Genomic DNA, 20923 nt, shown 5'->3' with positions numbered 1-20923 from the left:
TTTGAATTTCTGGGCAAAATTCTATTTGTCATGATATACAATGCTTTTAATATGCTACTGCATTCAGTTTGCTATTATTTTTTTAAGGATATTTTCATCTACATTCATAAGGAATTTTTGGTCTGTAATTTTCTTATTATGTCTTTGGTTCTGGTATCAGATTAATGCTGGCCTCTTAAACTGGGTGAATAAGTGTTCCTCCCTATGCTATTTTTTGGGAAGAGTCTGGAAAAGATTTTCATTAGTTCTTTTCTGTTATTTGGTAGAATTCACCAGTGAAGCCATCTGGACCTGGGCTTGCCTTTGTTGGGAGTTTTTTAAATTATTGATTTCATCTCTTTACTTGTAGAGGTCTATTCAGATGATCTATTTTTCTTGAGTCAGGTTTGGGAGTTTGTGTATTTTTAGGAATGTGTCCAGTTTATCTAGGTTTGTTGGTTTTTTGTTGTCTATTGTTTGTCTCAGCTGTTATTTTTTTACCCCCATCAGCACTGCTGTATTCATCCGGCTTTCAACATTCTCGGGAATATCCTTCATGTAGCTGCTTCTCTGTCCTGAAAAAGTTCAGAGGTAGGAAAAACAAAGGCAGTCCACCTGTACCAGCCCTTTGAGAAATCCATAGACAGGTTGAAGCAGACTCGCGCAACTCCTTGAGAAAAGGGTCTGCTTTCTCTGAGACCAGATATTAACACCTGGACCTTGGGTGCCATTTTCAAGACTGCTGCCATGCTGAGACAGCAAGAATAAATCAAAATTCCGTAAAGTTCTCCTACCATGTTTCAGTGGCCTTTTTCTCAGTTAAACATTTGCTTGGTTTCTATAAATCATTCACCATCTTTCAGGGCTCTGATAATGTTGGTTCTGACAGTATGTGGTGTTTTTCAGCATTTCTGGGGAGGGACAAGCCCCTGGAAGTCCCTACCCTGCCATTTTTGCTGATGTCCTCCCGACTCATTTATGACTCCAGCATAACTTTGATCCAAAACCTAACAAGGTCATTATTAAAAAAATGGCATTACCCACCTATATCTTCCAATCAGTATAATTCATCAAGTTAACAGAACAAAGAAGAAAACACATGACCATCTCAAAAGGTGCAGAAAAAAAGATTTGATGAAATTCGACACACATTATGATAAAAGCTCTCAGCAAATGAGGAGAAAACTTTCTAAACCTGATAAAGGACATTTACAAAAAGCCTACAGCTAAAATCATACTTGATGGTGAAAGACTATCTGTCTTCTCTATGACATTGGGAACAAGGCATGGAAGCCCACTTTTACTATTTTACCCTACATTGTAATAGAAGTCCTAGAAAGTATGGTGAAATAAGAAAAAGAAGTAGGGAGTTCCCGTCGTGGCGCAGTGGTTAACAAATCTGACTAGGAACCATGAGGTTGTGGGTTCGGTCCCTGCCCTTGCTCAGTGTGTTAAGGATCCGGCGTTGCCGTGAGCTGTGGTGTAGGTTGCAGACGCGGCTCGGATCCTGAATTGCTGTGGCTCTGGCGTAGGCTGGTGGCTATAGCTCTGATTAGACCCCTAGCCTGGGAACCTCCATATGCCACGGGAGCCGCCCAAAGAAATAGCAAAAAGACAAAAAAAAAAAAAAAAAAAAGTAAAGAAAAAGAAGTAAAGAGCATAAAAAGATTGGGCAAAAAGTAGCTGTTATGAATTGTGCCTCTTTCCCTCTCCCCTCCCCCAATAAATACATTTAAGTCCTAACCCCCAGTATACCTCAGAATGTGACTGTTTAGAGACAGAGCTTTTAAAGAAGTAATTAAGCTTAAACAGAGTCACATGGGTGGCCCCTAATCCAATGTGACTCTTTGTCTTAAGAAAAGACAGGCCAAGGATGCATGTTCACAGGGTATAGGCCACGTGAGGACACAGGGAGAAGGCAGCCATCTGCAAACCAAGAAGGGAGGCCTCATGGGGAATGACTGGAAATGAAGATGGGGACATTTTCATGAATAACGACATGTATTACTTAATTATGTGGGTACACATACATAATTGTCAAGGTTTATCAAGCTGTCTTACGTCCTGTACAATTTATTGTATATAAATTTAATTTCAATTAGAATAAAAGAAAAAACCCCACAGTATTCTTGGTTCTCAAATAGTGCTGTTTTTAAGATCTTTACTGATATCTCTTTGACATTACCAATCAATCATCACATAAAGGGACCAGCACACACACTTTTTAAATCACTAAAGGTGATGTCAAAAGATCTAATTAATTAGATCCTTGCTGTAGAAAAATTGGGCAAGAAAAAAAAAGAATTTACTTACACTGAACAACATGGTGGTGAATTCTAGTATGACTTATAGTTGGCTCCTGTATGGGCAGTTTTTCAGCATCCTCAGATTTAATCAACCACAGACTATGTAGTACTGTAGTATTCGCTACTGAAAAAACGTCTACATGTAAGTAGACAGGTATTTCAACACTGAGTTGTTCGAAGATCAACAGTAATACATTAATTCATTAAGACAAATATCATATGATAACACTTACATCTGGAATCTAATATATGGCACAAATGAATCTTTCCACAGAGAAGAAACTCATAGACTTGGAGAACAAACTTGTGGGTGCCAAGGGGGAGAGAGAGGGAGTGGGATGGACTGGGAGTCTGGGGTTAATAGATGCAAACTTTTGCATTTGGAGTGGATAAACAATGAGATCCTGCTGTATAGCACAGGGAACTATATTCAGCCACTTGTGATGGAAAATATGGAGGATAATCTGAGAAAAAGAATGTATATATATATATATATATAAAACTGGGTCACTTTGCTGTATAGTAGAAACTGACAACATAGTAAATCAACTATAATGGAAAAAATAAAAATCATAACCGCCCCCCCCCCCAAAATCCAAACACATTATGGGCGCCCATTACATGTTAAGGAATGTTCTAGGAGGCGAGGATACAATATGAAGTGAGGAACATGTGAAGTGTTTACATTCTAGTGGGAGAAGATACAAAATGTAAATAATAATCAATTACAAAACATTTTGAGATACTTCTTTCTATTGTAGAGAATAGGGAAATGCAAAGCCTCTGGGTTAAGTGATTACCCAATATACAGAAACTTTAAGTCTGAAGGTCAGTCTCTTGCATTTGAATTTCTTTTTTGAGTGGGCTAGGCAGGACAATTTAATCTATATGTTTAGGTTTTATAGTTTTGTAGTATGGTTGTCTTCTGTGTTCTGTTGATAAAGGTATCACTTTTAACAAATCTTTTAGCTTAGACTATTGGGAACCAGCAATAACATATAGTGCTACCTTTCCTAATGATTAAACATATACTAATGATGACGATGCTAATAATAAAAGGAACATAAATAAATGCTCTTTAGAGGCAAGATGGAAATGATTTCTATACTTTGGATACTCTAAGTTGCTTATTTCTTTAGTCATGTCCTCTGTATTGATCCATCATGAGTTATAAAGAACACTCACACCATTGCAAGCACAGGCTCACTTAGGGGAACAACGAGGAGCTTCAGAGATTATTCCTCACTTCAGATGAATCTACAGCAATCCTCTTCTAGTAAAAGAACATGTTTGGGAGTGTCCAGCAGTGACAGCTTCTGTATATTATATAACCTAAAAAAACCCCTCAAAAGACAAAATGAAGGGCATGGTCAACATAATCAAGTGAATCCAAATTACTCTAGGTTTAGCCTCTCTCAAACTCTCTTTAAGTGTTGAGGGGACTCAGAGATCAATGACAGGAACAAAGAGGATGTAGTTCTAAATAGTACTGGGCTTTGGAGAGGCTTTATACCCTGACTTAGGAATGGGAAGTGCTGAGCCCTGAGGTCTAACATTTCAATTCTGGGACATGTGTGCTCAGTGCCCTCACAACTTCCGCTAGCCCATCAACACAACTGGAAAAAAATTCCCCCAGCTTTGAGAGCGCTCATAAAAAGGAATTAGTGATTGTTCAGGGAGGGAAGGTTCTAGGTGAGCCGGGAGAGAATAAAAACACTGCTGTGTTAGGAGGGAAAAAAAGGAATGAAGATTGGATGTTTTAAGATTTATGCTTTTGGCTTTAAATTTCTTGTCTTAAGTTTGGATTTTCTTAAGTAATCTCTCCTTGTTTCCACAGAGCTCAATAAAAGCAACTAAGATAGAACATTCTAAGCATTAATGATTGCAAAATAATTTATATTTTAAGGATGATTCTGACAATACTGTACTGTACTGATATTTTTGCAATCACGAGGTTATTTCTTGAGACAAGAATCTGATCTTTTTTTGTGAAAACATGTTTTGTATTAATAAAGTTGACAGAATGGTGAGAAAGATAGGAGAGGAAAAGGAGTAAGAGACTGATAATAAAGATTAATGATCCTGCAGTAAATGTCCTATGTAGTACTTAATGATTAAAGGACAACAAAAAGTAACAAAAGATATAAAACAGAAGAATAATATACTTAAAAATTCAGACATGCTAAAGAGGGGAAAGCAATTAAGGAGATGCTAAACCAAGCAGTGTAACTTGGGCAATTAGTGTTAGGTCATTGGCCTTATGCTAAATAGGGTGTCCCATCCTGCTGCAGCACAGTTTGGAAAGTCTGTCTCCTACAGCAAATGCCAATTTAGTAACTTTGCCCTGGATTGCAATCTGTGTCTATCAGTTTTGCAACGGGCAGAATGGCTCAAAGGGGCAACTCTTGCTCCCCTAATGATCAGGTATATCATAATTCTGCTAATGCGTATAGGAATAAAAGAAGAGAAAAATACATGACAGCATTTCTCATAAGTAGAAAAAAAAGTTAATAATTTCTGGGAATACCTTGAAACAAAGCTCTTTTAAAAAAATGAAAACTTCCCTATTTTTCTCAATATAGTGCTAACTGGGGCGGGGGGAGCAAAAAAATGAAAAAAATAAAACCATGAGTGAAAACTGTTTCTGAAAACAGCTGCAGAACTGTAACAGCTTTCTCTTGTTTCCATTGATTGGTATGGTAACACTGTAAGACGACTATTAGGATTCATTGTGCACAACAGAAAGTGCTGAAATGTCAGCAAACTATATAGCAAAAAATAATGGGTTCTGAACCCCTGTTAGTCAAAAATGATTTTGTTTCAAATTAGAAATTGATTTTTTTTTTTTTTTTTTTTTTTTTGGACACAAGCCCCTTCTAGACTTCTGGCTTCTGTAGCTGGGCCTGGGAGAGATTAACCTCTACCATGGTCAGGGCTGGCCTGATGAAACATTTCTCAAAGTGCCTTTTCAACTGCAGATTTCTAATGTTTCTGTGGTCTTAACCAATAGCAGAAGTTATTTGTCCCTTTGCTATTACACCATATTTTTTTCATTTTGCCATTTTATCTTCGTGCTGACACACAACACAAATTTGTTGTTAAGTTGTGCAGTGCACCCACCACACCAATTTTGACTGGTTCTCCACTCTCCAAAGTGCAGTGACAAAGAACAGATGGAGCCAAAAATAAGAGTTTCATTTCTAAAGGACTACTGATAGAGAAAGTGGAGAAGAGTCCATCTCAGACAGTGGCTCTCCTTAATTTCTTCTTCCTTCCTTCCTTTCCCCCTCCCTCCCTTTCTTTCTCTCTTTCTTTCTTTTTCCCCCTTCCTTCCTTCCTCTCTCTTCTTCTTTCATTGTGGTCATGGCCATCCACCACAATTTGTGTTTGCTCCTCATCTCTCCCTTAAAAATTCTTTTTTGGTATTGGAGTAGAGTTGACTTACAATGTTGTGTTTGTTTTAGGTGTACAGCAAAGTGAATCAACAATGCATATATCCATTATTTTTCAGATTCCTTCCCCATATAGCTTATTACAGAATATCCTCAATTTCATTTTTGTTTTTGGTTAGCAAAGTCTAAAAAGACAAAAGTTGCTCTAAGTTGTCCTGAAATAACAGAGGTCTGCAGAACTTTTGCTTTAGGTCAAAGAAAATGTACCCTTGCTTTTGTTTCAAATTGTAAAAAGTCTCCCTTCAGAAGTTTGGACTAATTATCATCTCTTAATTATCTGGGAGATAACTAAATGATTTTTAGATCAATCATAATTAAAATGAAAAAACAAGAGAACTGATGAAGAAAGGCAGAGTGCAGTACACCTGCAAAATCTCATAAAGCACTGCCCAATTCTCAGAGAGGCAGAGAAATTAGGAAAAGCTGATCAACACTAGAGGTGGGCAGTGCTAGCTAGCCCAGTAAAAAAGAGGAGAACAAGAAGGAGATAAGGGTAATGGTTGTGAACAGGAAGCAAAGACACCTGGGAGACACATGAGTGAAAGGGACTCTGAGACCTCTTTGGGCCCTTTGTTTTCTGTACATCTCTTCTGACCAATGAAGCTCAGCCTTGTTCCATTCTGCCCCAGAATCCTTCTCCTAATGATTCCAGAACAGATTAAGCCAAAAGCCACTTCGGAAACAATTGGGAAATGCAATTAAATATGACTGCTTTCCTCAACATTTCATATAATTATTTATAATTAGTTTCTTTTTAAAATATCTATGACATTTAAAATAGGAAGGATTGCTGGCACTTAAAAGACTGCTAGGCAATAGAGGTTTGAGACTTATGAGGATTTACTTTAGCCACAATGACCTCTTTTCTACCCTCCCTGTATTTCCAGTTAATTCAGGATTAATTGTGGTCAAAGTTTACTTTCCCAGCAAAGCTTTATGTTCAATTTCTTGTCTTCTTTATTCACTTTGAGCGTTACTTTGTGTCTATGACCATATTTACTGTGGAAGAATTCTTACAGTTTGCTGCCTTTAAAAAGAGGGACATGTTCGATAGTTTCTCATGTGGGTTCTAAGAAAAATGTTGACGCAGTTCACTGATCTGGGAGATGTGCTACCTGTGGCCTGCAGGCACATGTCAGTTTGTAACACGCTTAAGTTTTGCTCAGGGTCACAGGAAATCACCTGGTGTTCATGGCTAGCAGCAGCCAGCAGCCACCTGCCGCCGATACTTCTCACTTTGCTGCTACAGATACTGAGCTTACCTCTTTGGGGCCAACATGTATCTTTCTTTTGACATGTCCATGGGGCATTATCTTCCATATGTGACTGAAACCCAACTGTCTTCTCCCTTCTATTCTCTCCATTGTTTGTGGAGTCTTGATAATTTTTGATGGATGGTGATGTTCCAAGCATCCAGCCATCACATTTTGACTTCAATAAACTGCAAAAAATAAACATGAAAGAGCTGTAGAAAGCACAGAAGGGGGTAGAGATCACAAAAAGGCATATAAATTCAGTATGATTTGAAATGCAATTCCTGGCAGTAAAAACTTTCTTATTTTTTATTGAGGTATATTTTAAAAAATTTAGTGAAGGTCTATTTTGTGTTCTACCACAATAATTTTGGAGAAGAAATGGTCTTTATCCTCAAGAAGCTTATATTTGGAGTTGGGGAAATGAGACACAAGACCATGAAACTGCTAATAAAGCCACAGAGTATGACTAAGAATCAGAATATCTATAAAGATAAAAAGTATGCTAAAACAAGACTTGCAGAACTAAAATGTTTCTGAGTACTAAAAATGAACATTAGGGATTAAAATATCACCTATTTGCTTCAAAATGCATTTGTGTTTCTCATTTTCAATTGTTATAGTATTTATTATGTAGTTAAAGTATGTGAGGAACAGTATTACAGTGCATATGGAAGAATTGGTCTCTGTCCTCACATAATTTCGTTATAAAGTCAACAAGGCAGATATGGAGTCAAGGCAATGTTAATGAAAATAAACACATATACATACATTTTTCTCCCTAGTAAACTTCCCACCATTAGCACATTTCCTCTTACAACATTTTCTTTTTCAGAGAGAAATGTTGTGATGATGTGTATCCCCTACTATTCCATCAGCCCCTTTCAACTTCACCACAGACTCATGATTCTTTAGTTTTGTCTTCCCCATGATCATAAACAATGTTAAAAATCAAAATGAAAAAAAGAATAATTTATTCAAAATTAATATTCTAAAAACTAGGATGGGAATTCCCATCATGGCGCAGCAGAAACGAATCCGACTAGTATCCATGAAGATGTGGGTTCGATCCCTGGCCCTGCTCAGTGGGTCAGCGATCCAGTGTTGCTGTGAGCTGTGGTGTAGGTCACAGATGCAACTCAGATCTGGTGTTGCTGTGGCTGTGGTGTAGGCCAGCAGCTATAGCTCTGATTTGTCCCCTAGCCTGGGAACTTCCCTATGCTGCACCTGTGGCCCTAAAAAAAATTAAAAAAATAAAAAATTAAAAAATGAAAACTAGGATGTTTAAACTCCCCAGAAGTAGAGGCAATATCTAGCTAAGAATAACCTGATAGAATGTTGCTGGATCCACTATGAATCCCACGTGTCCCTCGACCAAGATTTAAATTACATAAACCTTTCAAAGTCACTGGGCTTCTTTTGTATGGATCAGAATTTTTCGTAATGTTTGCTCACATCATAATTTATTAATAAAAACCAATAAATTAAATGGCTTTATGTTCAGAGTGGTATAAAGAAACAAACTATTAGTAGTACAGCTTTATATGGGCATAAAGCAATGTATTAAATTTGTATGCTTAATTTTTTAATTTTTCTATCAGAACCCAAAGATTACTTTCCCACGTAGAGCCACCAGTGGATGCGTATCTTAGCTCATGTAACTTCTATTCATGGGACAGGAAAATGGGGAGAATAAAACTACATCATTTGGGATGTAAGATAAATTCACCTCAATGCAGAAGCCCCAAACCCAGGCAAATCCAACAACTACATTTCTATTTGTTCTTACAGAAAAGTTAATGTAACCAAGACTACTGGACTCCCCAAAATCATACATTTGCAGTTTAGCCAAGCTCCCAGGGCTAGTAAATGCTGATTATTCTCAATACTGAATTCTTCCTTCTATTTTACACAGAAGCTTGTCTGTAACTTTATTCCAAATCCTATCCTGGTAATCTTCTATTTCAACAGGGAAATTAGCTTCTAATTTCCCTGAAATAAAGATGACTATATAAAAAATTTCTTCTATCATTTGCAATTATCTCCAACTTTACCCATAAACTATTCTCCTATTAATGTCTTAGGAAAAAAACACACCTTTTACTCATATTCTAATACCATTTTGACTCATGCCCTCTGTGACTAAAGCCTGCCAATCATCTCCTTTTCTTATAATTCACAAACTCCTCTTCCTCCTCTCAAATGAATTTTTTCCTAGGATTACAAAAAAGACCAGATTTTCCATTAAAAATCAAAACCGAAACCTAAAACCCAAAAATCTTCCCTTAAGTGGAAAAATGCTATCCTCAGTGTCAGTGAGGGTGTGGGACAAGATTTTAATATAGTTCTGGAGAAACTGCAAACTGGGATATAACCCCTTTGTGAATAATTTGTCACTATAAAATAAAAATGCATCTACCATCCTACAATTTTACTTTTGTTGCCAATATATGCATTTCTGTCCACTGGTGCTGAATAGAAATACAGAGACAGAGTTTTGGGCAAAGGAAAAAGAGTTTTTATTGCTTTGACAGACAAAGGAGGTCACGGCTGCTAGGGCCTTAAAGACTGTGCCCTCCTTTGGGGGAAAACTTAAGGATGTTTTATGGTATTAAAGGAGAAAAATAAGGTTAGCAGGGTTAGGACAGGCACACATTCTTTCTTTTGTAAAATTCTAGTCATTGGAGCTGGCATCAGGAGATTGCAGCATAGTCTTGGTGGTCTTCCAGGTTTTCACATCCTGACCCTTCTAGAACAGGTATACTTGCAAAAGAGTATGTTTTTCAGGGGTTACGAAAAATTAGGAAGGTAACAGAAAAACATCAGGTGCTTAGTGTAATTTTAACTCACAAGCAATTCTGTTCAGGGTGAAATCAAGAGAGTAAAAGGTGCATGAGAAAGCTTTAAGCTATTTGTTTCTGAAAGGCATAATAAATGTAATTTCTCTATTTTAGGTGCATAAGGTGTCTGCATCACTTTTAAGAGGTTATACTACAGAATTACATAAACAATAGCAAATGAATATTTATTTACAAATGGTCTTTGCAGAGTTATTATAATAGTGAAAAGTTGAAGGCAAATATCATCTAATAAGAGAATGAGTAAATAAACTATGATAGTCGATGACAAGGCATATTATTCACCCATTAAAATGCAGATGACAAAACGCCATACATTGAAAATTCTAATTGATGACACTACAGGTTATCAATGAATTTGGTAAAGTTGCTGGATAAAAATTAATATACAGATATTTGCTGCACTTCTAATCACTAACAATGAACTATCAGAAAGAGAAATTAATAAAACAACTCCATTCACCATCATATCAAAAAGAATAAAATACCTAGAAATAAACCCACTAAGGAGGTAAAAGATCTGTACTTGGAAAACTATACGACATTGACAAAAGAAATTGAAGACACACAAACAGATGGAAAAATATACCATGTTCATGGATTGGAAGAACTCATACTGTTAAATTGACCATACTACCCAAGGCAATCTACAAATTCAATGCAATTCCTATCAAAATACTCATAACATTTTTCAAAGAACTAGAGCAAATAACCCTAAAATTCATATGAAACTACAGAAGAATCTGAATTGCCAAAGCAATCTTAAGGAAAAAAAGGAACAAAGTTGGAGGTATCATGCTCCTAGATTTCAGAATATACTACAAATCTACAGGAATCAAAACAGTGGGGTACTGGCAAAAACAAACAAACAAACAACCAAAAAACCCACATATATCAAGGGAACAGAACAGACAGCCCAGAAACAAACCCATGCATTTATGGTCAATTTATCTATGACAAAGGAGGTAAGAATATACAGTGGGGAAAAGACAGTCTCTTCAATAAGTGATGTTGGGAAAACTGGGCAGTTACATGTGAAAGAATGGAATAGAAAATGTTTTTATACCATATACAAAAGTAAACTCAAAATGGATTAAAGACCTAAATGTAAGACTGGAAACCATAAAACTCTTAGAGGAAAACATAGGCGAACACTCTTTGACATAAATCACAGCAATATTTTTTTTGGATCTGTCTTCTAATACAAAGGAAATAAAGCAAAAATGAATAAGTGGGAGCTGATTAAATTTAAAAGCTTTTGAACAGCAAAGCTGGAGAAAATATTTGCAAATGATATGATTGATAAAGGGTTAATATTCAAAATACATAAGCATCTCATACAACTCAATATTTAAAAAACACAACCCAATTAAAAAATGGGCAGAAGACCTGAAAAGGTATTTTTCCAAAGAAGATATACAGATAGCCACAGGCACATGAAAAGACATTGCTAATCATCAGAGGAATGCAAGTCAAAACTACAGTGAGATATCATTTCACATCTGTCAGAATGGCTATCAGCAAAAAGACAATAAATAAAAAATTTGAGTGAGGACATGGAGAAAAGGTAAGTTGTCAAATGTACTTGCAAAACTTGTTCATAATATTCTTTAATTACTTTAAAAATAATTGTTAGAATCTATGGTGAGATTTTCTTTTCCATTCCTGATACTGGTAATTTGTTTTCCCCTCTATATTAGGTTGATCATCATGAAAAGGCTTATTGATTTCATTTACATTTTCAAAAAGTCAACTTTTAGCTTTATAGATTTTTTGCTACTGTTTATTTTGTTTTTCACTGCTCTAAGAATGGCTGCTACAATGTTGAAAGTAAAATATAAACACAGAAATAATACAAACTAGGCAAAGTTGGGAGAAGTTACATGTCCTGGCACTGATGTGGACAAAGGCTTACTGTAAACCTGTAACAAAGTCTGAAATCAAGTTATGAGAAAACACACAGGAACAAAAGAGTTTGGAGACTGAGTCTTACCAATTTAGAGGGGTTTGGAAAACACCTCGGGCTTTCCAGACATCTGACCTCTACAAAGCATATGACAAAACCTATCAAAGTTCAAGGTGAATAGGAGGTAATTAAATTGCTGAGAGAGAAAAATCACCATTCTTTAGAGAATGGTAATAAAATCCACATCTCTAAATGTATCATCTACATATAATACATATTACCCAGAGTATAATATAAATTGTCAGACAAAAAAGAAAAAAATGTGATCCATAATAAAGAAAAAAAATCAGTTGATTAAAATCAATCAAAAGATGCCCCAAATGGTGGACTTAGCAGATAAAGACTTTTTAAAATCAAATATTATAAATACATTGATGGACATAAAGGCAACCATGGTTTTAATGAGTGAAAAGATAGGCAGTCTCAGCACACAGAGACAGAAGTTCTAAAAAAGTGCTAGATAGGAACTCTATGGCTGAAAATTATAGTGACTGAAATTCCAGTTGGAAAATGGAGATGAAAAGTTAAATAGTAAGTGAATTCTATGGCAGAATCAAGAGAAGTGACCCAATTTGAAGAAAGGGGAAAAAAAGACTGAAGAAAACTGTTAAGAGTCTCAGAGACTGTAAAGACAATGTTAAGCTGCCTAACAAAAATAACAAGTTGCAGAAGAAGAGACTAAGAATGGGGTAGGAAAGTATATTTGAAAAAAAAATGTTAAAGAAAAAATGGCAGAATATTTCCCAAATTAGGTGAAAAACTCTGACTCACAGATCACAGTCAAACTGCTGAAAACCAAAGATAATCTTGCAAACAACCAGAGAAAACTGTCAATTATATACAGAATAAGATTGCCAGTTAACATCTCATAAGAACAATGAAAGTCAGAAGCTAGTAGAACAATATCGTTAAAGTGCTAAAAGAAAAAAAAAAAGTGTTATCCCAGAACTCTGCTCATAAAAATATCCATCCAAAATGAATGAGAAACAATATTTTCTGACAAACAAAAACAGTAAAAAATTTTCATTTTAGGTTGAGATAAAATGATATCAGATGGAAACCTGGATCTATAGAAAGAAACGAAGAACATCAGAAATAGTGCCTACAAAAAAACCTTCAATATGCTGCCTAAAAGAAACTCACCTTAGGACAAAGGATACATATAGATTGAAAGTGAAAGGGTGGGGAAAAATATTTCACGCCAATAGACATGACAGAAAAGCAGGAGTCGCAACACTCATATCAGATAAAATAGACTTTAAAACAAAAGACATAAAGAAAGACAAAGAAGGACACTACTTAATGATTAAGGGATCCATCCAAGGAGTGGATGTTACTATTGTCAACATATATGCCCCAAATATAGGAGCACTCAGATACATACAACAAATATTAACAGACATAAAGGGAGAAATTGATGGGAATACAATCATAGTAGGAGACCTTAATACCCCCCTCATATCAATGGACAGATCCTCTAGACAGAAAACCAATAAAGCAACAGAGATCCTAAAGGAAACAATAGAAAAGTTAGACTTAATTGATACATTCAGGACACTACATCCAAAAAAATCAGAATACACATTCTTCTCAAATGCTCATGGAACATTCTCAAGAATCAACCACATACTGGGACACAAAGCTAACCTCAATAAATTTAGGAGCATAGAAATTATCTCAAGTATCTTCTCTGACCACAATGCCATGAAATTAGAAATCAACCATGGGAAAAGGAAAGAGAAAAAATCTACTACATGGAGACTAAACAACATGCTACTAAAAAACCAATGGGTCAATGAGGAAATCAAGAAGGAAATTAAAAACTACCTTGAAACAAATGATAATGAAGACACAACCTCTCAAAATCTATGGGATGCTGCAAAAGCAGTGCTCAGAGGGAAATTTATAGCAATACAGGCCTTTCTCAAAAAAGAAGAAAGATCCCAAATTGACAACTTAACCCTCCACCTAAACGAACTAGAAAAAGAAGAACAAAAAAGACCTAAAGTCAGCAGAAGGAAGGAAATAATAAAGATCAAAGAAGAAATCAATAAAATAGAGATTCAAAAAACAATAGAGAAAATTAATAAAACCAAGAGCTGGTTCTTTGAAAAGGTAAACAAAATTGACAAACCCCTGGCCAGACTCACTAAAAAGAGGAGAAAAAGAACCCAAATAAACAAAATTATAAATGAAAAAGGAGAAATCACAACAGATACTGCAGAAATACAAAAAACCGTAAGAGAATACTATGAACAGCTATATGGCAACAAGTTTGACAATCTGGAAGAAATGGACAATTTTCTAGAATCTTACAGCCTGCCAAAACTGAATCAAGAAGAAATAGACCAACTGAACAGACCGATCACTAGAAATGAAATTGAAGATGCCATAAAAACACTCCCTACAAATAAAAGTCCAGGACCAGATGGCTTCACAGGCAAATTCTATCAAACATATAAAGAGGAATTGGTGCCCATCCTCCTTAAACTCGTTCAAAAGGTTGAAGAAGAAGGAATACTCCCAAAGACATTCTATGATGCCACCATCACCCTCATTCCAAAACCAGAGATACCACTAAAAAAGAAAACTATCACCCAATATCATTGATGAATATAGATGCAAAAATTCTCAACAAAATCTTAGCCAACCGAATCCAACAACATATCAAAAAAATTATACACCATGACCAGGTAGGTTCATTCCAGGTTCACAAGGATGGTTCAACATACACAAATCAATCACATCATACACCACATTAGCAAAAGAAAAGTCAAAAATCATATGATTATCTCAATAGACGCAGAAAAAGCATTTGACAAAATCCAACATCCATTCATGATCAAGACCCTTGCCAAAGTGGTTATAGAGGGAACATTCCTCAACATAATCAAAGCCATTTATGATAAACCCATAGCAAATATAATACTCAATGGGGAAAAATGGCAAGCCTTCTCACTCAAATCTGGAACAAGACAGGGATGCCCACTCTCACCACTGCTCTTCAACATAGTTTTGGAAGTCCTAGCCACAGCAATTAGACAAACAAAAGAAATAAAAGGCATCCATATAGGAAGAGAAGAGATCAAACTGTCACTGTATGCAGACGACATGATACTATACATAGAAAACCCTAAGGACTCAACCCAAAAACTCCTTGAACTGATTAATAAATTCAGCAAAGTAGCAGGATATAAGATTAACATTCAGAAGTCAGTTGCATTTCTGTATACCAGCAATGAAATATTAGAAAAGGAATACAAAAATACGATACCTTTTAAAATTGCACCTCACAAAATCAAATACGTCGGAATACACCTGACCAAAGAGGTAAAGGACCTATATGCCGAGAACTATAAAACTTTAAGCAAAGAAATCAAAGAAGATGTAAAGAAATGGAAAGAGATTCCATGCTCCTGGATTGGAAAAATCAATATTGTAAAAATGGCCATCCTACCCAAAGCAATCTACAGATTCAATGCAATCCCTATCAAATTACCCATGACATCTTTCACAGAACTAGAACAAACAATCCAAACATTTATATGGAACCACAAAAGACCCAGAATCGCCAAAGCAATCCTGAGAAACAAAAACCAAGCAGGAGGCATGACTCTCCCAGACTTCAAGAAATACTACAAAGCCACAGTCATCAAAACAGTGTGGTACTGGTATCAAAACAGACAGACAGACCAATGGAACAGAATAGAGAATCCGGAAATAAACCCTGACACCTATGGTCAATTAATCTTTGACAAGGGAGGCAAGAACATAAAAATGGGAAAAAGAAAGTCTATTCAGCAAGCATTGCTGGGAAACCTGGACAGCTGCATGCAAAGCAATGAAACTAGAACACACCCTCACACCATGCACAAAAATAAACTCCAAATGGCTGAAAGACTTAAATATACGACAGGACACCATCCAACTCCTAGAAGAAAACATAGGCAAAACACTCTCTGACATCAACATCATGAATATTTTCTCAGGGCAGTCTCCCAAAGCAATAGAAATTAGAGCAAAAATAAACCCATGGGACCTCATCAAACTGAAAAGCTTTTGCACAGCAAAGGAAACCAAAAAGAAAACAAAAAGACAACTTTCAGAATGGGAGAAAACAGTTTCAAATGATGCAACTGACAAGGGCTTAATCTCTAGAATATATAAACAACTTATACAACTCAACAGCAAAAAAGCCAATCAATCAATGGAAAAATGGGCAAAAGACCTGAATAGACATTTCTCCAAAGAAGATATACAGATGGCCAACAAACACATGAAAAAATGCTCAACACTGCTGATTAGAAGAGAAATGCAAATCAAAACTACCATGAGATACCACCTCACACCAGCCAGAATGGCCATCATTAATAAATCCACAAATAACAAGTGCTGGAGGGGCTGTGGAGAAAAGGGAACCCTCCTGCACTGCTGGTGGGAATGTCAACTGGTACAGCCACTATGGAGAACAGTTTGGAGATACCTTAGAAGTCTATACATAGAACTTCCATATGACCCCGCAATCCCACTCTTGGGCATCTATCCGGACAAAACTCTACTTAAAAGAGACACATCACCCGCATGTTCATTGCAGCCCTATTCACGATAGCCAGGACATGGAAACAACCCAAATGTCCATCGACAGGTGATTGGATTAGGAAGCTGTAGTATATATACACAGTGGAATACTACTCAGCCATAAAAAAGAATGGCATAATGCCATTTGCAGCAACATGGATGGAACTAGAGAATCTCATACTGAGTGAAATGAGCCAGAAAGACAAAGACAAATACCATATGATATCACTTATAACTGGAATCTAATATCCAGCACAAATGAACATCTCCTCAGAAAAGAAAATCATGGACTTGGAGAAGAGACTTGTGGTTGCCTGATGGGAGGGGGAGGGAGTGGGAGGGATCGGGAGCCTGGGCTTATCAGACACAACTTAGAATAGATTTACAAGGAGATCCTGCTGAATAGCATTGAGAACTATGTCTAGATACTCATGTTGCAACAGAAGAAAGGGTGGGGGAAAAAGTGTAATTGTAATGTATACATGTAAGGATAACTTGATCCCCCTTCTGTACAGTGGGGGGGAAAAAAAAAGAATTGGCTTAATTCTGTAAGTTTGAGTGGTAAAGAATGTCTACATGGAGTAGCAGTGTTCATAATAATAAAACTTTAAAATCACCTTAAAAATAAAATGAATTGGTAAAAAAAAATAACAAAATGAACAGAAGGAAATATGGAAAAAAAAAAGAAAGAAATAGTGCCTATATACAAATGAACCTTTCCACAGGAAAGACACTCATGGACTTGGAGAATAGATTTGTGGTTGCCAAGGGGGAGGGTGTGGGATGGAATGGGAATGTGGGGTTAATAGATGCAAACTATTGCCTTTGGAATGGATAAGCAATGAGATCCTGCTGTGTAGCACAGAGAACTATATCTAGTCAGTTATAATGAAACATGATGGAGAATAATGTGAAAAAAAGAATGTGTGTGTGTGTGTGTGTGTGTGTGTGTGTGTGTGTGTGTTTGAGACAGAGAGAGACTGGGTCACTTTGCTGGGCAGTAGAAATTGACAGAATAGTGTAAACCAACTATAATGGAAAAAATAAAAATCATTAATAAGAAAAATAGTGATATGTGAATAAATATAAAAGTTTGTATTTTCTTATTCTTCCTTAATGTTCTTAAAAGTTATATAAATGTTTAAAGTATGGGATTCATAATGAACTGAACTGTAATATACATGAAAAGAATAGCACAGAGAATGGGGAGGTAAATATAAAATATAAAAGTTCTTATAGCTTATACAAAATGGCACAATATTAGTATCATACAGACTTTTTAACAAGTTAGGAAAGCATATTATAATCCCTACAGAAATCACTAAAGGAAATGCAAAGAGGGATAGCTAGTAAAATTTTAGAAGAATTAAAATAAAAAATTTTTATTTTTCTCCCCTTCCCATTCCCCCAAAAAAGTAAAAAAGGAGAATAGAGGAACAAAGAGTAGATGTCATTAACAGGAAGGAAAAAAGAAAAAGCAAAATGTTAAGACTTGAACCCAATACTATCAATAATTAAAGTGAATTAAACACTCAAATCAAATGAAAGATTGTCATAATAGGAAAAAAAAATGCAAACCCAAGCCCTATGTTGTTTCCTAGAGTCATACTTTAAATTTAAAAGAATAGGTAGATGGACACAGAAGGATGGAAGGAGATAAGCCATACAAACTACACACATAGAAGGCTAGAGTGATTATGTGATATCAAATAAAGTAGATCTTGAGGAAAAAAAAGTCAAACTAGAGACAGAAACATTTCAACATAATTAAAATATTTTCTCATGATTAAAGAGGCCAATCATCAGTCAACATAATAGTTCTAAATATATATGCATCTAAAACAGTTTGAATATACACATAGCAAAACAGATAAAAGGAAAAAAGTAGAAAAATTCACAGTCATATTTGGAGACTTTCACATCTCTTTGTTATCCATTGACAGCAAAAAAAAAAAAAAAAAAAAAAAAAAAAAAGACAAAAATTCAGTAGGCTCTGGAAGAACTGAACAACACCATTATTGGTCAATTTGATTTACACCGACATATACAGAACATTCAATAGCAGAATACAAATACTTAAGGATGCACATGGGATACTAACCAAGATAAATCATATGTTGAGTCATAAAATAAATTTTTGGGCTGTGGGATGGAAATCCTGTGAAATCAGATTGTTATGATCATTATACAACTACAGATGTGATAAATTCATTTGAGTAATAAAAAAAATAAAAAAATACATAACAGAAAAAAATAAATTTCAATACATTTCAAAAGAATAATTGCTTACAAAGTATATAATTACAAGAGAGTTAAATTAAAAATAAAAAGCCAAGGTAATCTAGAAAAATCTCAAGTATTTGGAAGCTCTAACATTTTTCTAAATAACTTATGGGTCAAAAATAAATACAAGGGAAATTAATAAAATTTTTGAAATTAATGAAAATATATCAAGATTTGAGGAACACAAGACTACATGCTTATAGGTAAATTAAATTCCTTTACTAGAAAAGTTTAAAATCAGTGATATAATATTACATTTATGAAGCTAGAAATAGAAGAGCAAGTTAGATATAAAGCAAGTAGAAGGAAGGAAACATAAAGGGCAGAAATCTATAAAAGAGACAACAATAGAAACACAAAAGAAACACAAAAGTTGGCCCTTAGAAAATATTAATAGGAATTCCCATCATGGCTCAGTGGTTAATGAACCCGACTAGTATCCATGAGGACGCGTCCCTGGCCTCGCTTAGTGGGTTAAGGATCCAACGTTGCCGTGAGCTGTGGTGTGAGCCGCAGACATATCTCTTATCCCCCCACTGCTGTGGCCGTGGTGTAGGCTGGCAGCTACAGCTCCGACTGGACCCCCAGCCTGGGAACCTCCATATGCTGCAGGTGCGGCCCTAAAAAGACAAAAAAAAAAAAAACCCAAAAAGAAAATATTAATAAAATTTATAAACTTCTAATCCAAGAAAAACTAAGAAAAAGAGAAAGCTCAGTTCAGGAATATCAGGAATCAGAGAGGATTTTACAGACAGTGAAAGAATATTACAGCTATCTCATGAACAACTTAATGCTACAATATTCAATAGCTAAGATGAAATGAAATATACACGTTTCTTGAAAAATATACTTTGTTAAAACTGACTCAAGAAGAAACAGGAAATGTATGAGTAGCCTAATGTCTATTAAGCTGATTTATAATCAAAATACCCCTACAACAAAAACCAATCTGATAGTTCCACTGGTATATTTTATCATGTTTAAGTAAGAAATGTTACCAGCCTTACACAAACTGTCAGTAAACAGAAGAGAAGGGAAATCTTCTTAATTCATTCTATCTTACCTTGTGATAGCATAACCTGATTATTATACTAAAGTAATATTACAAACTAGTATTCCTCATGAACACAGACATAAGAATCCTCAACAAAATATTAAGAAATCAAATCCAGCAATATATAATATACTATTACATCATAGCCAAATGAGTATTTTTCCAAAATGTAATGCTGGCTTAATATTAAAAAATAAATTCATGTAAATCATCACATTAGAAGAATAAAGGTGCTAAAACTATATTATCATATTGATAAATATTACAAAAGCATCTGACAAAATTCTGAAAAATAATTCAGCAAAGTAGGAATAAAAGGAAAGTTATTTTAACAAGAAAATTTAGTTATATATTGTTAGTCCTACAGTTTATAAATGGCTACAAACCTTCTGGAATGTAATTTGGCAACATGTATCAAAAACTATAAAAATGTTCACATAAAAAAAGGGAATTTGTTTTAATCTGATAAAGGGCATCTACCAAAAATCTATATTTTATGTTATATTTGTTGGTGAATTACTGAATTCGTTTTTCTTGAGAATAAGGCAAAGATGTCTCCTTTAATCACTCTTATTCAATATTATATTGAAAGTTCTAGCCAATGCAGTTACTTAAAGAATCAAAGGCATAAAGCTTGGAAGCCATAAATAAAACTGTTATTATTCGTGGAAAATATTACTATGAACTTGAAAATCCTAAGGACTCTACCAAAAAATCCCCACAAAAACCAAAAACAAACCAAAAAACCCCTAAGCATGCCCTAGTCTTTAGTAAGACTGTAGTATATAAGGTAAATATTTTAAAAAAATCAATGCTCTTTGTATATATTACTAATAAATTCAATGAAATAAGCTTAAGCTCATCACACCAAAAACTACATAATATAACTGAGTTAAATTTTTAAAGATCTAAATAAATGTAGACATATAACATGTTCATGGATTGGAAAACAATATTTTTAGGATGTTACTGCTTGCAAAGTTGATTTAATCATGATTTCACTTCCTTAACATAATTTGATAAACTGAACCTAAAATGTAAAAAAAGAAATTGGAATAGCTAAAATAATTTTTAATAAGAAAAAAAGTTGGAAGGCTTACATGAACTAATTTCAAGATTTCCTATCAAGTTAAAGTAATCCAGACCATGTGACATTGACATGTAAATGGTATACAGAAAACAATGGATATAGAT

At 35.1% G+C, this 20923-nt stretch overlaps 1 protein-coding gene across 6 annotated transcripts in view; it reads right to left on the bottom strand.

Moving 5' to 3' along the window:
• Positions 1–20923, bottom strand: part of KIAA1328 (KIAA1328 ortholog) — a 365621-nt gene that overhangs the window by 51651 nt on the left and 293047 nt on the right. For 3 of the 6 annotated variants that reach the window (XM_021096286.1, XM_021096287.1, XM_021096290.1), the window contains 2 exons: positions 7000–7178; positions 2293–2409 (listed from right to left, as the gene is read on the bottom strand). In XM_021096286.1, coding sequence (XP_020951945.1) covers positions 2293–2409; positions 7000–7178 — 296 coding nt within the window. The remainder of the gene's footprint in view (positions 1–2292; positions 2410–6999; positions 7179–20923) is intronic. The other 3 variants (XM_021096288.1, XM_021096289.1, XM_021096291.1) reach the window with 1 other exon arrangement.

Source organism: Sus scrofa, chromosome 6, assembly GCF_000003025.6.
Source record: "Sus scrofa isolate TJ Tabasco breed Duroc chromosome 6, Sscrofa11.1, whole genome shotgun sequence".
Classification (NCBI taxonomy): Eukaryota; Metazoa; Chordata; class Mammalia; order Artiodactyla; family Suidae; genus Sus; species Sus scrofa.
This window is presented reverse-complemented; position numbering and strand designations above follow the sequence as displayed.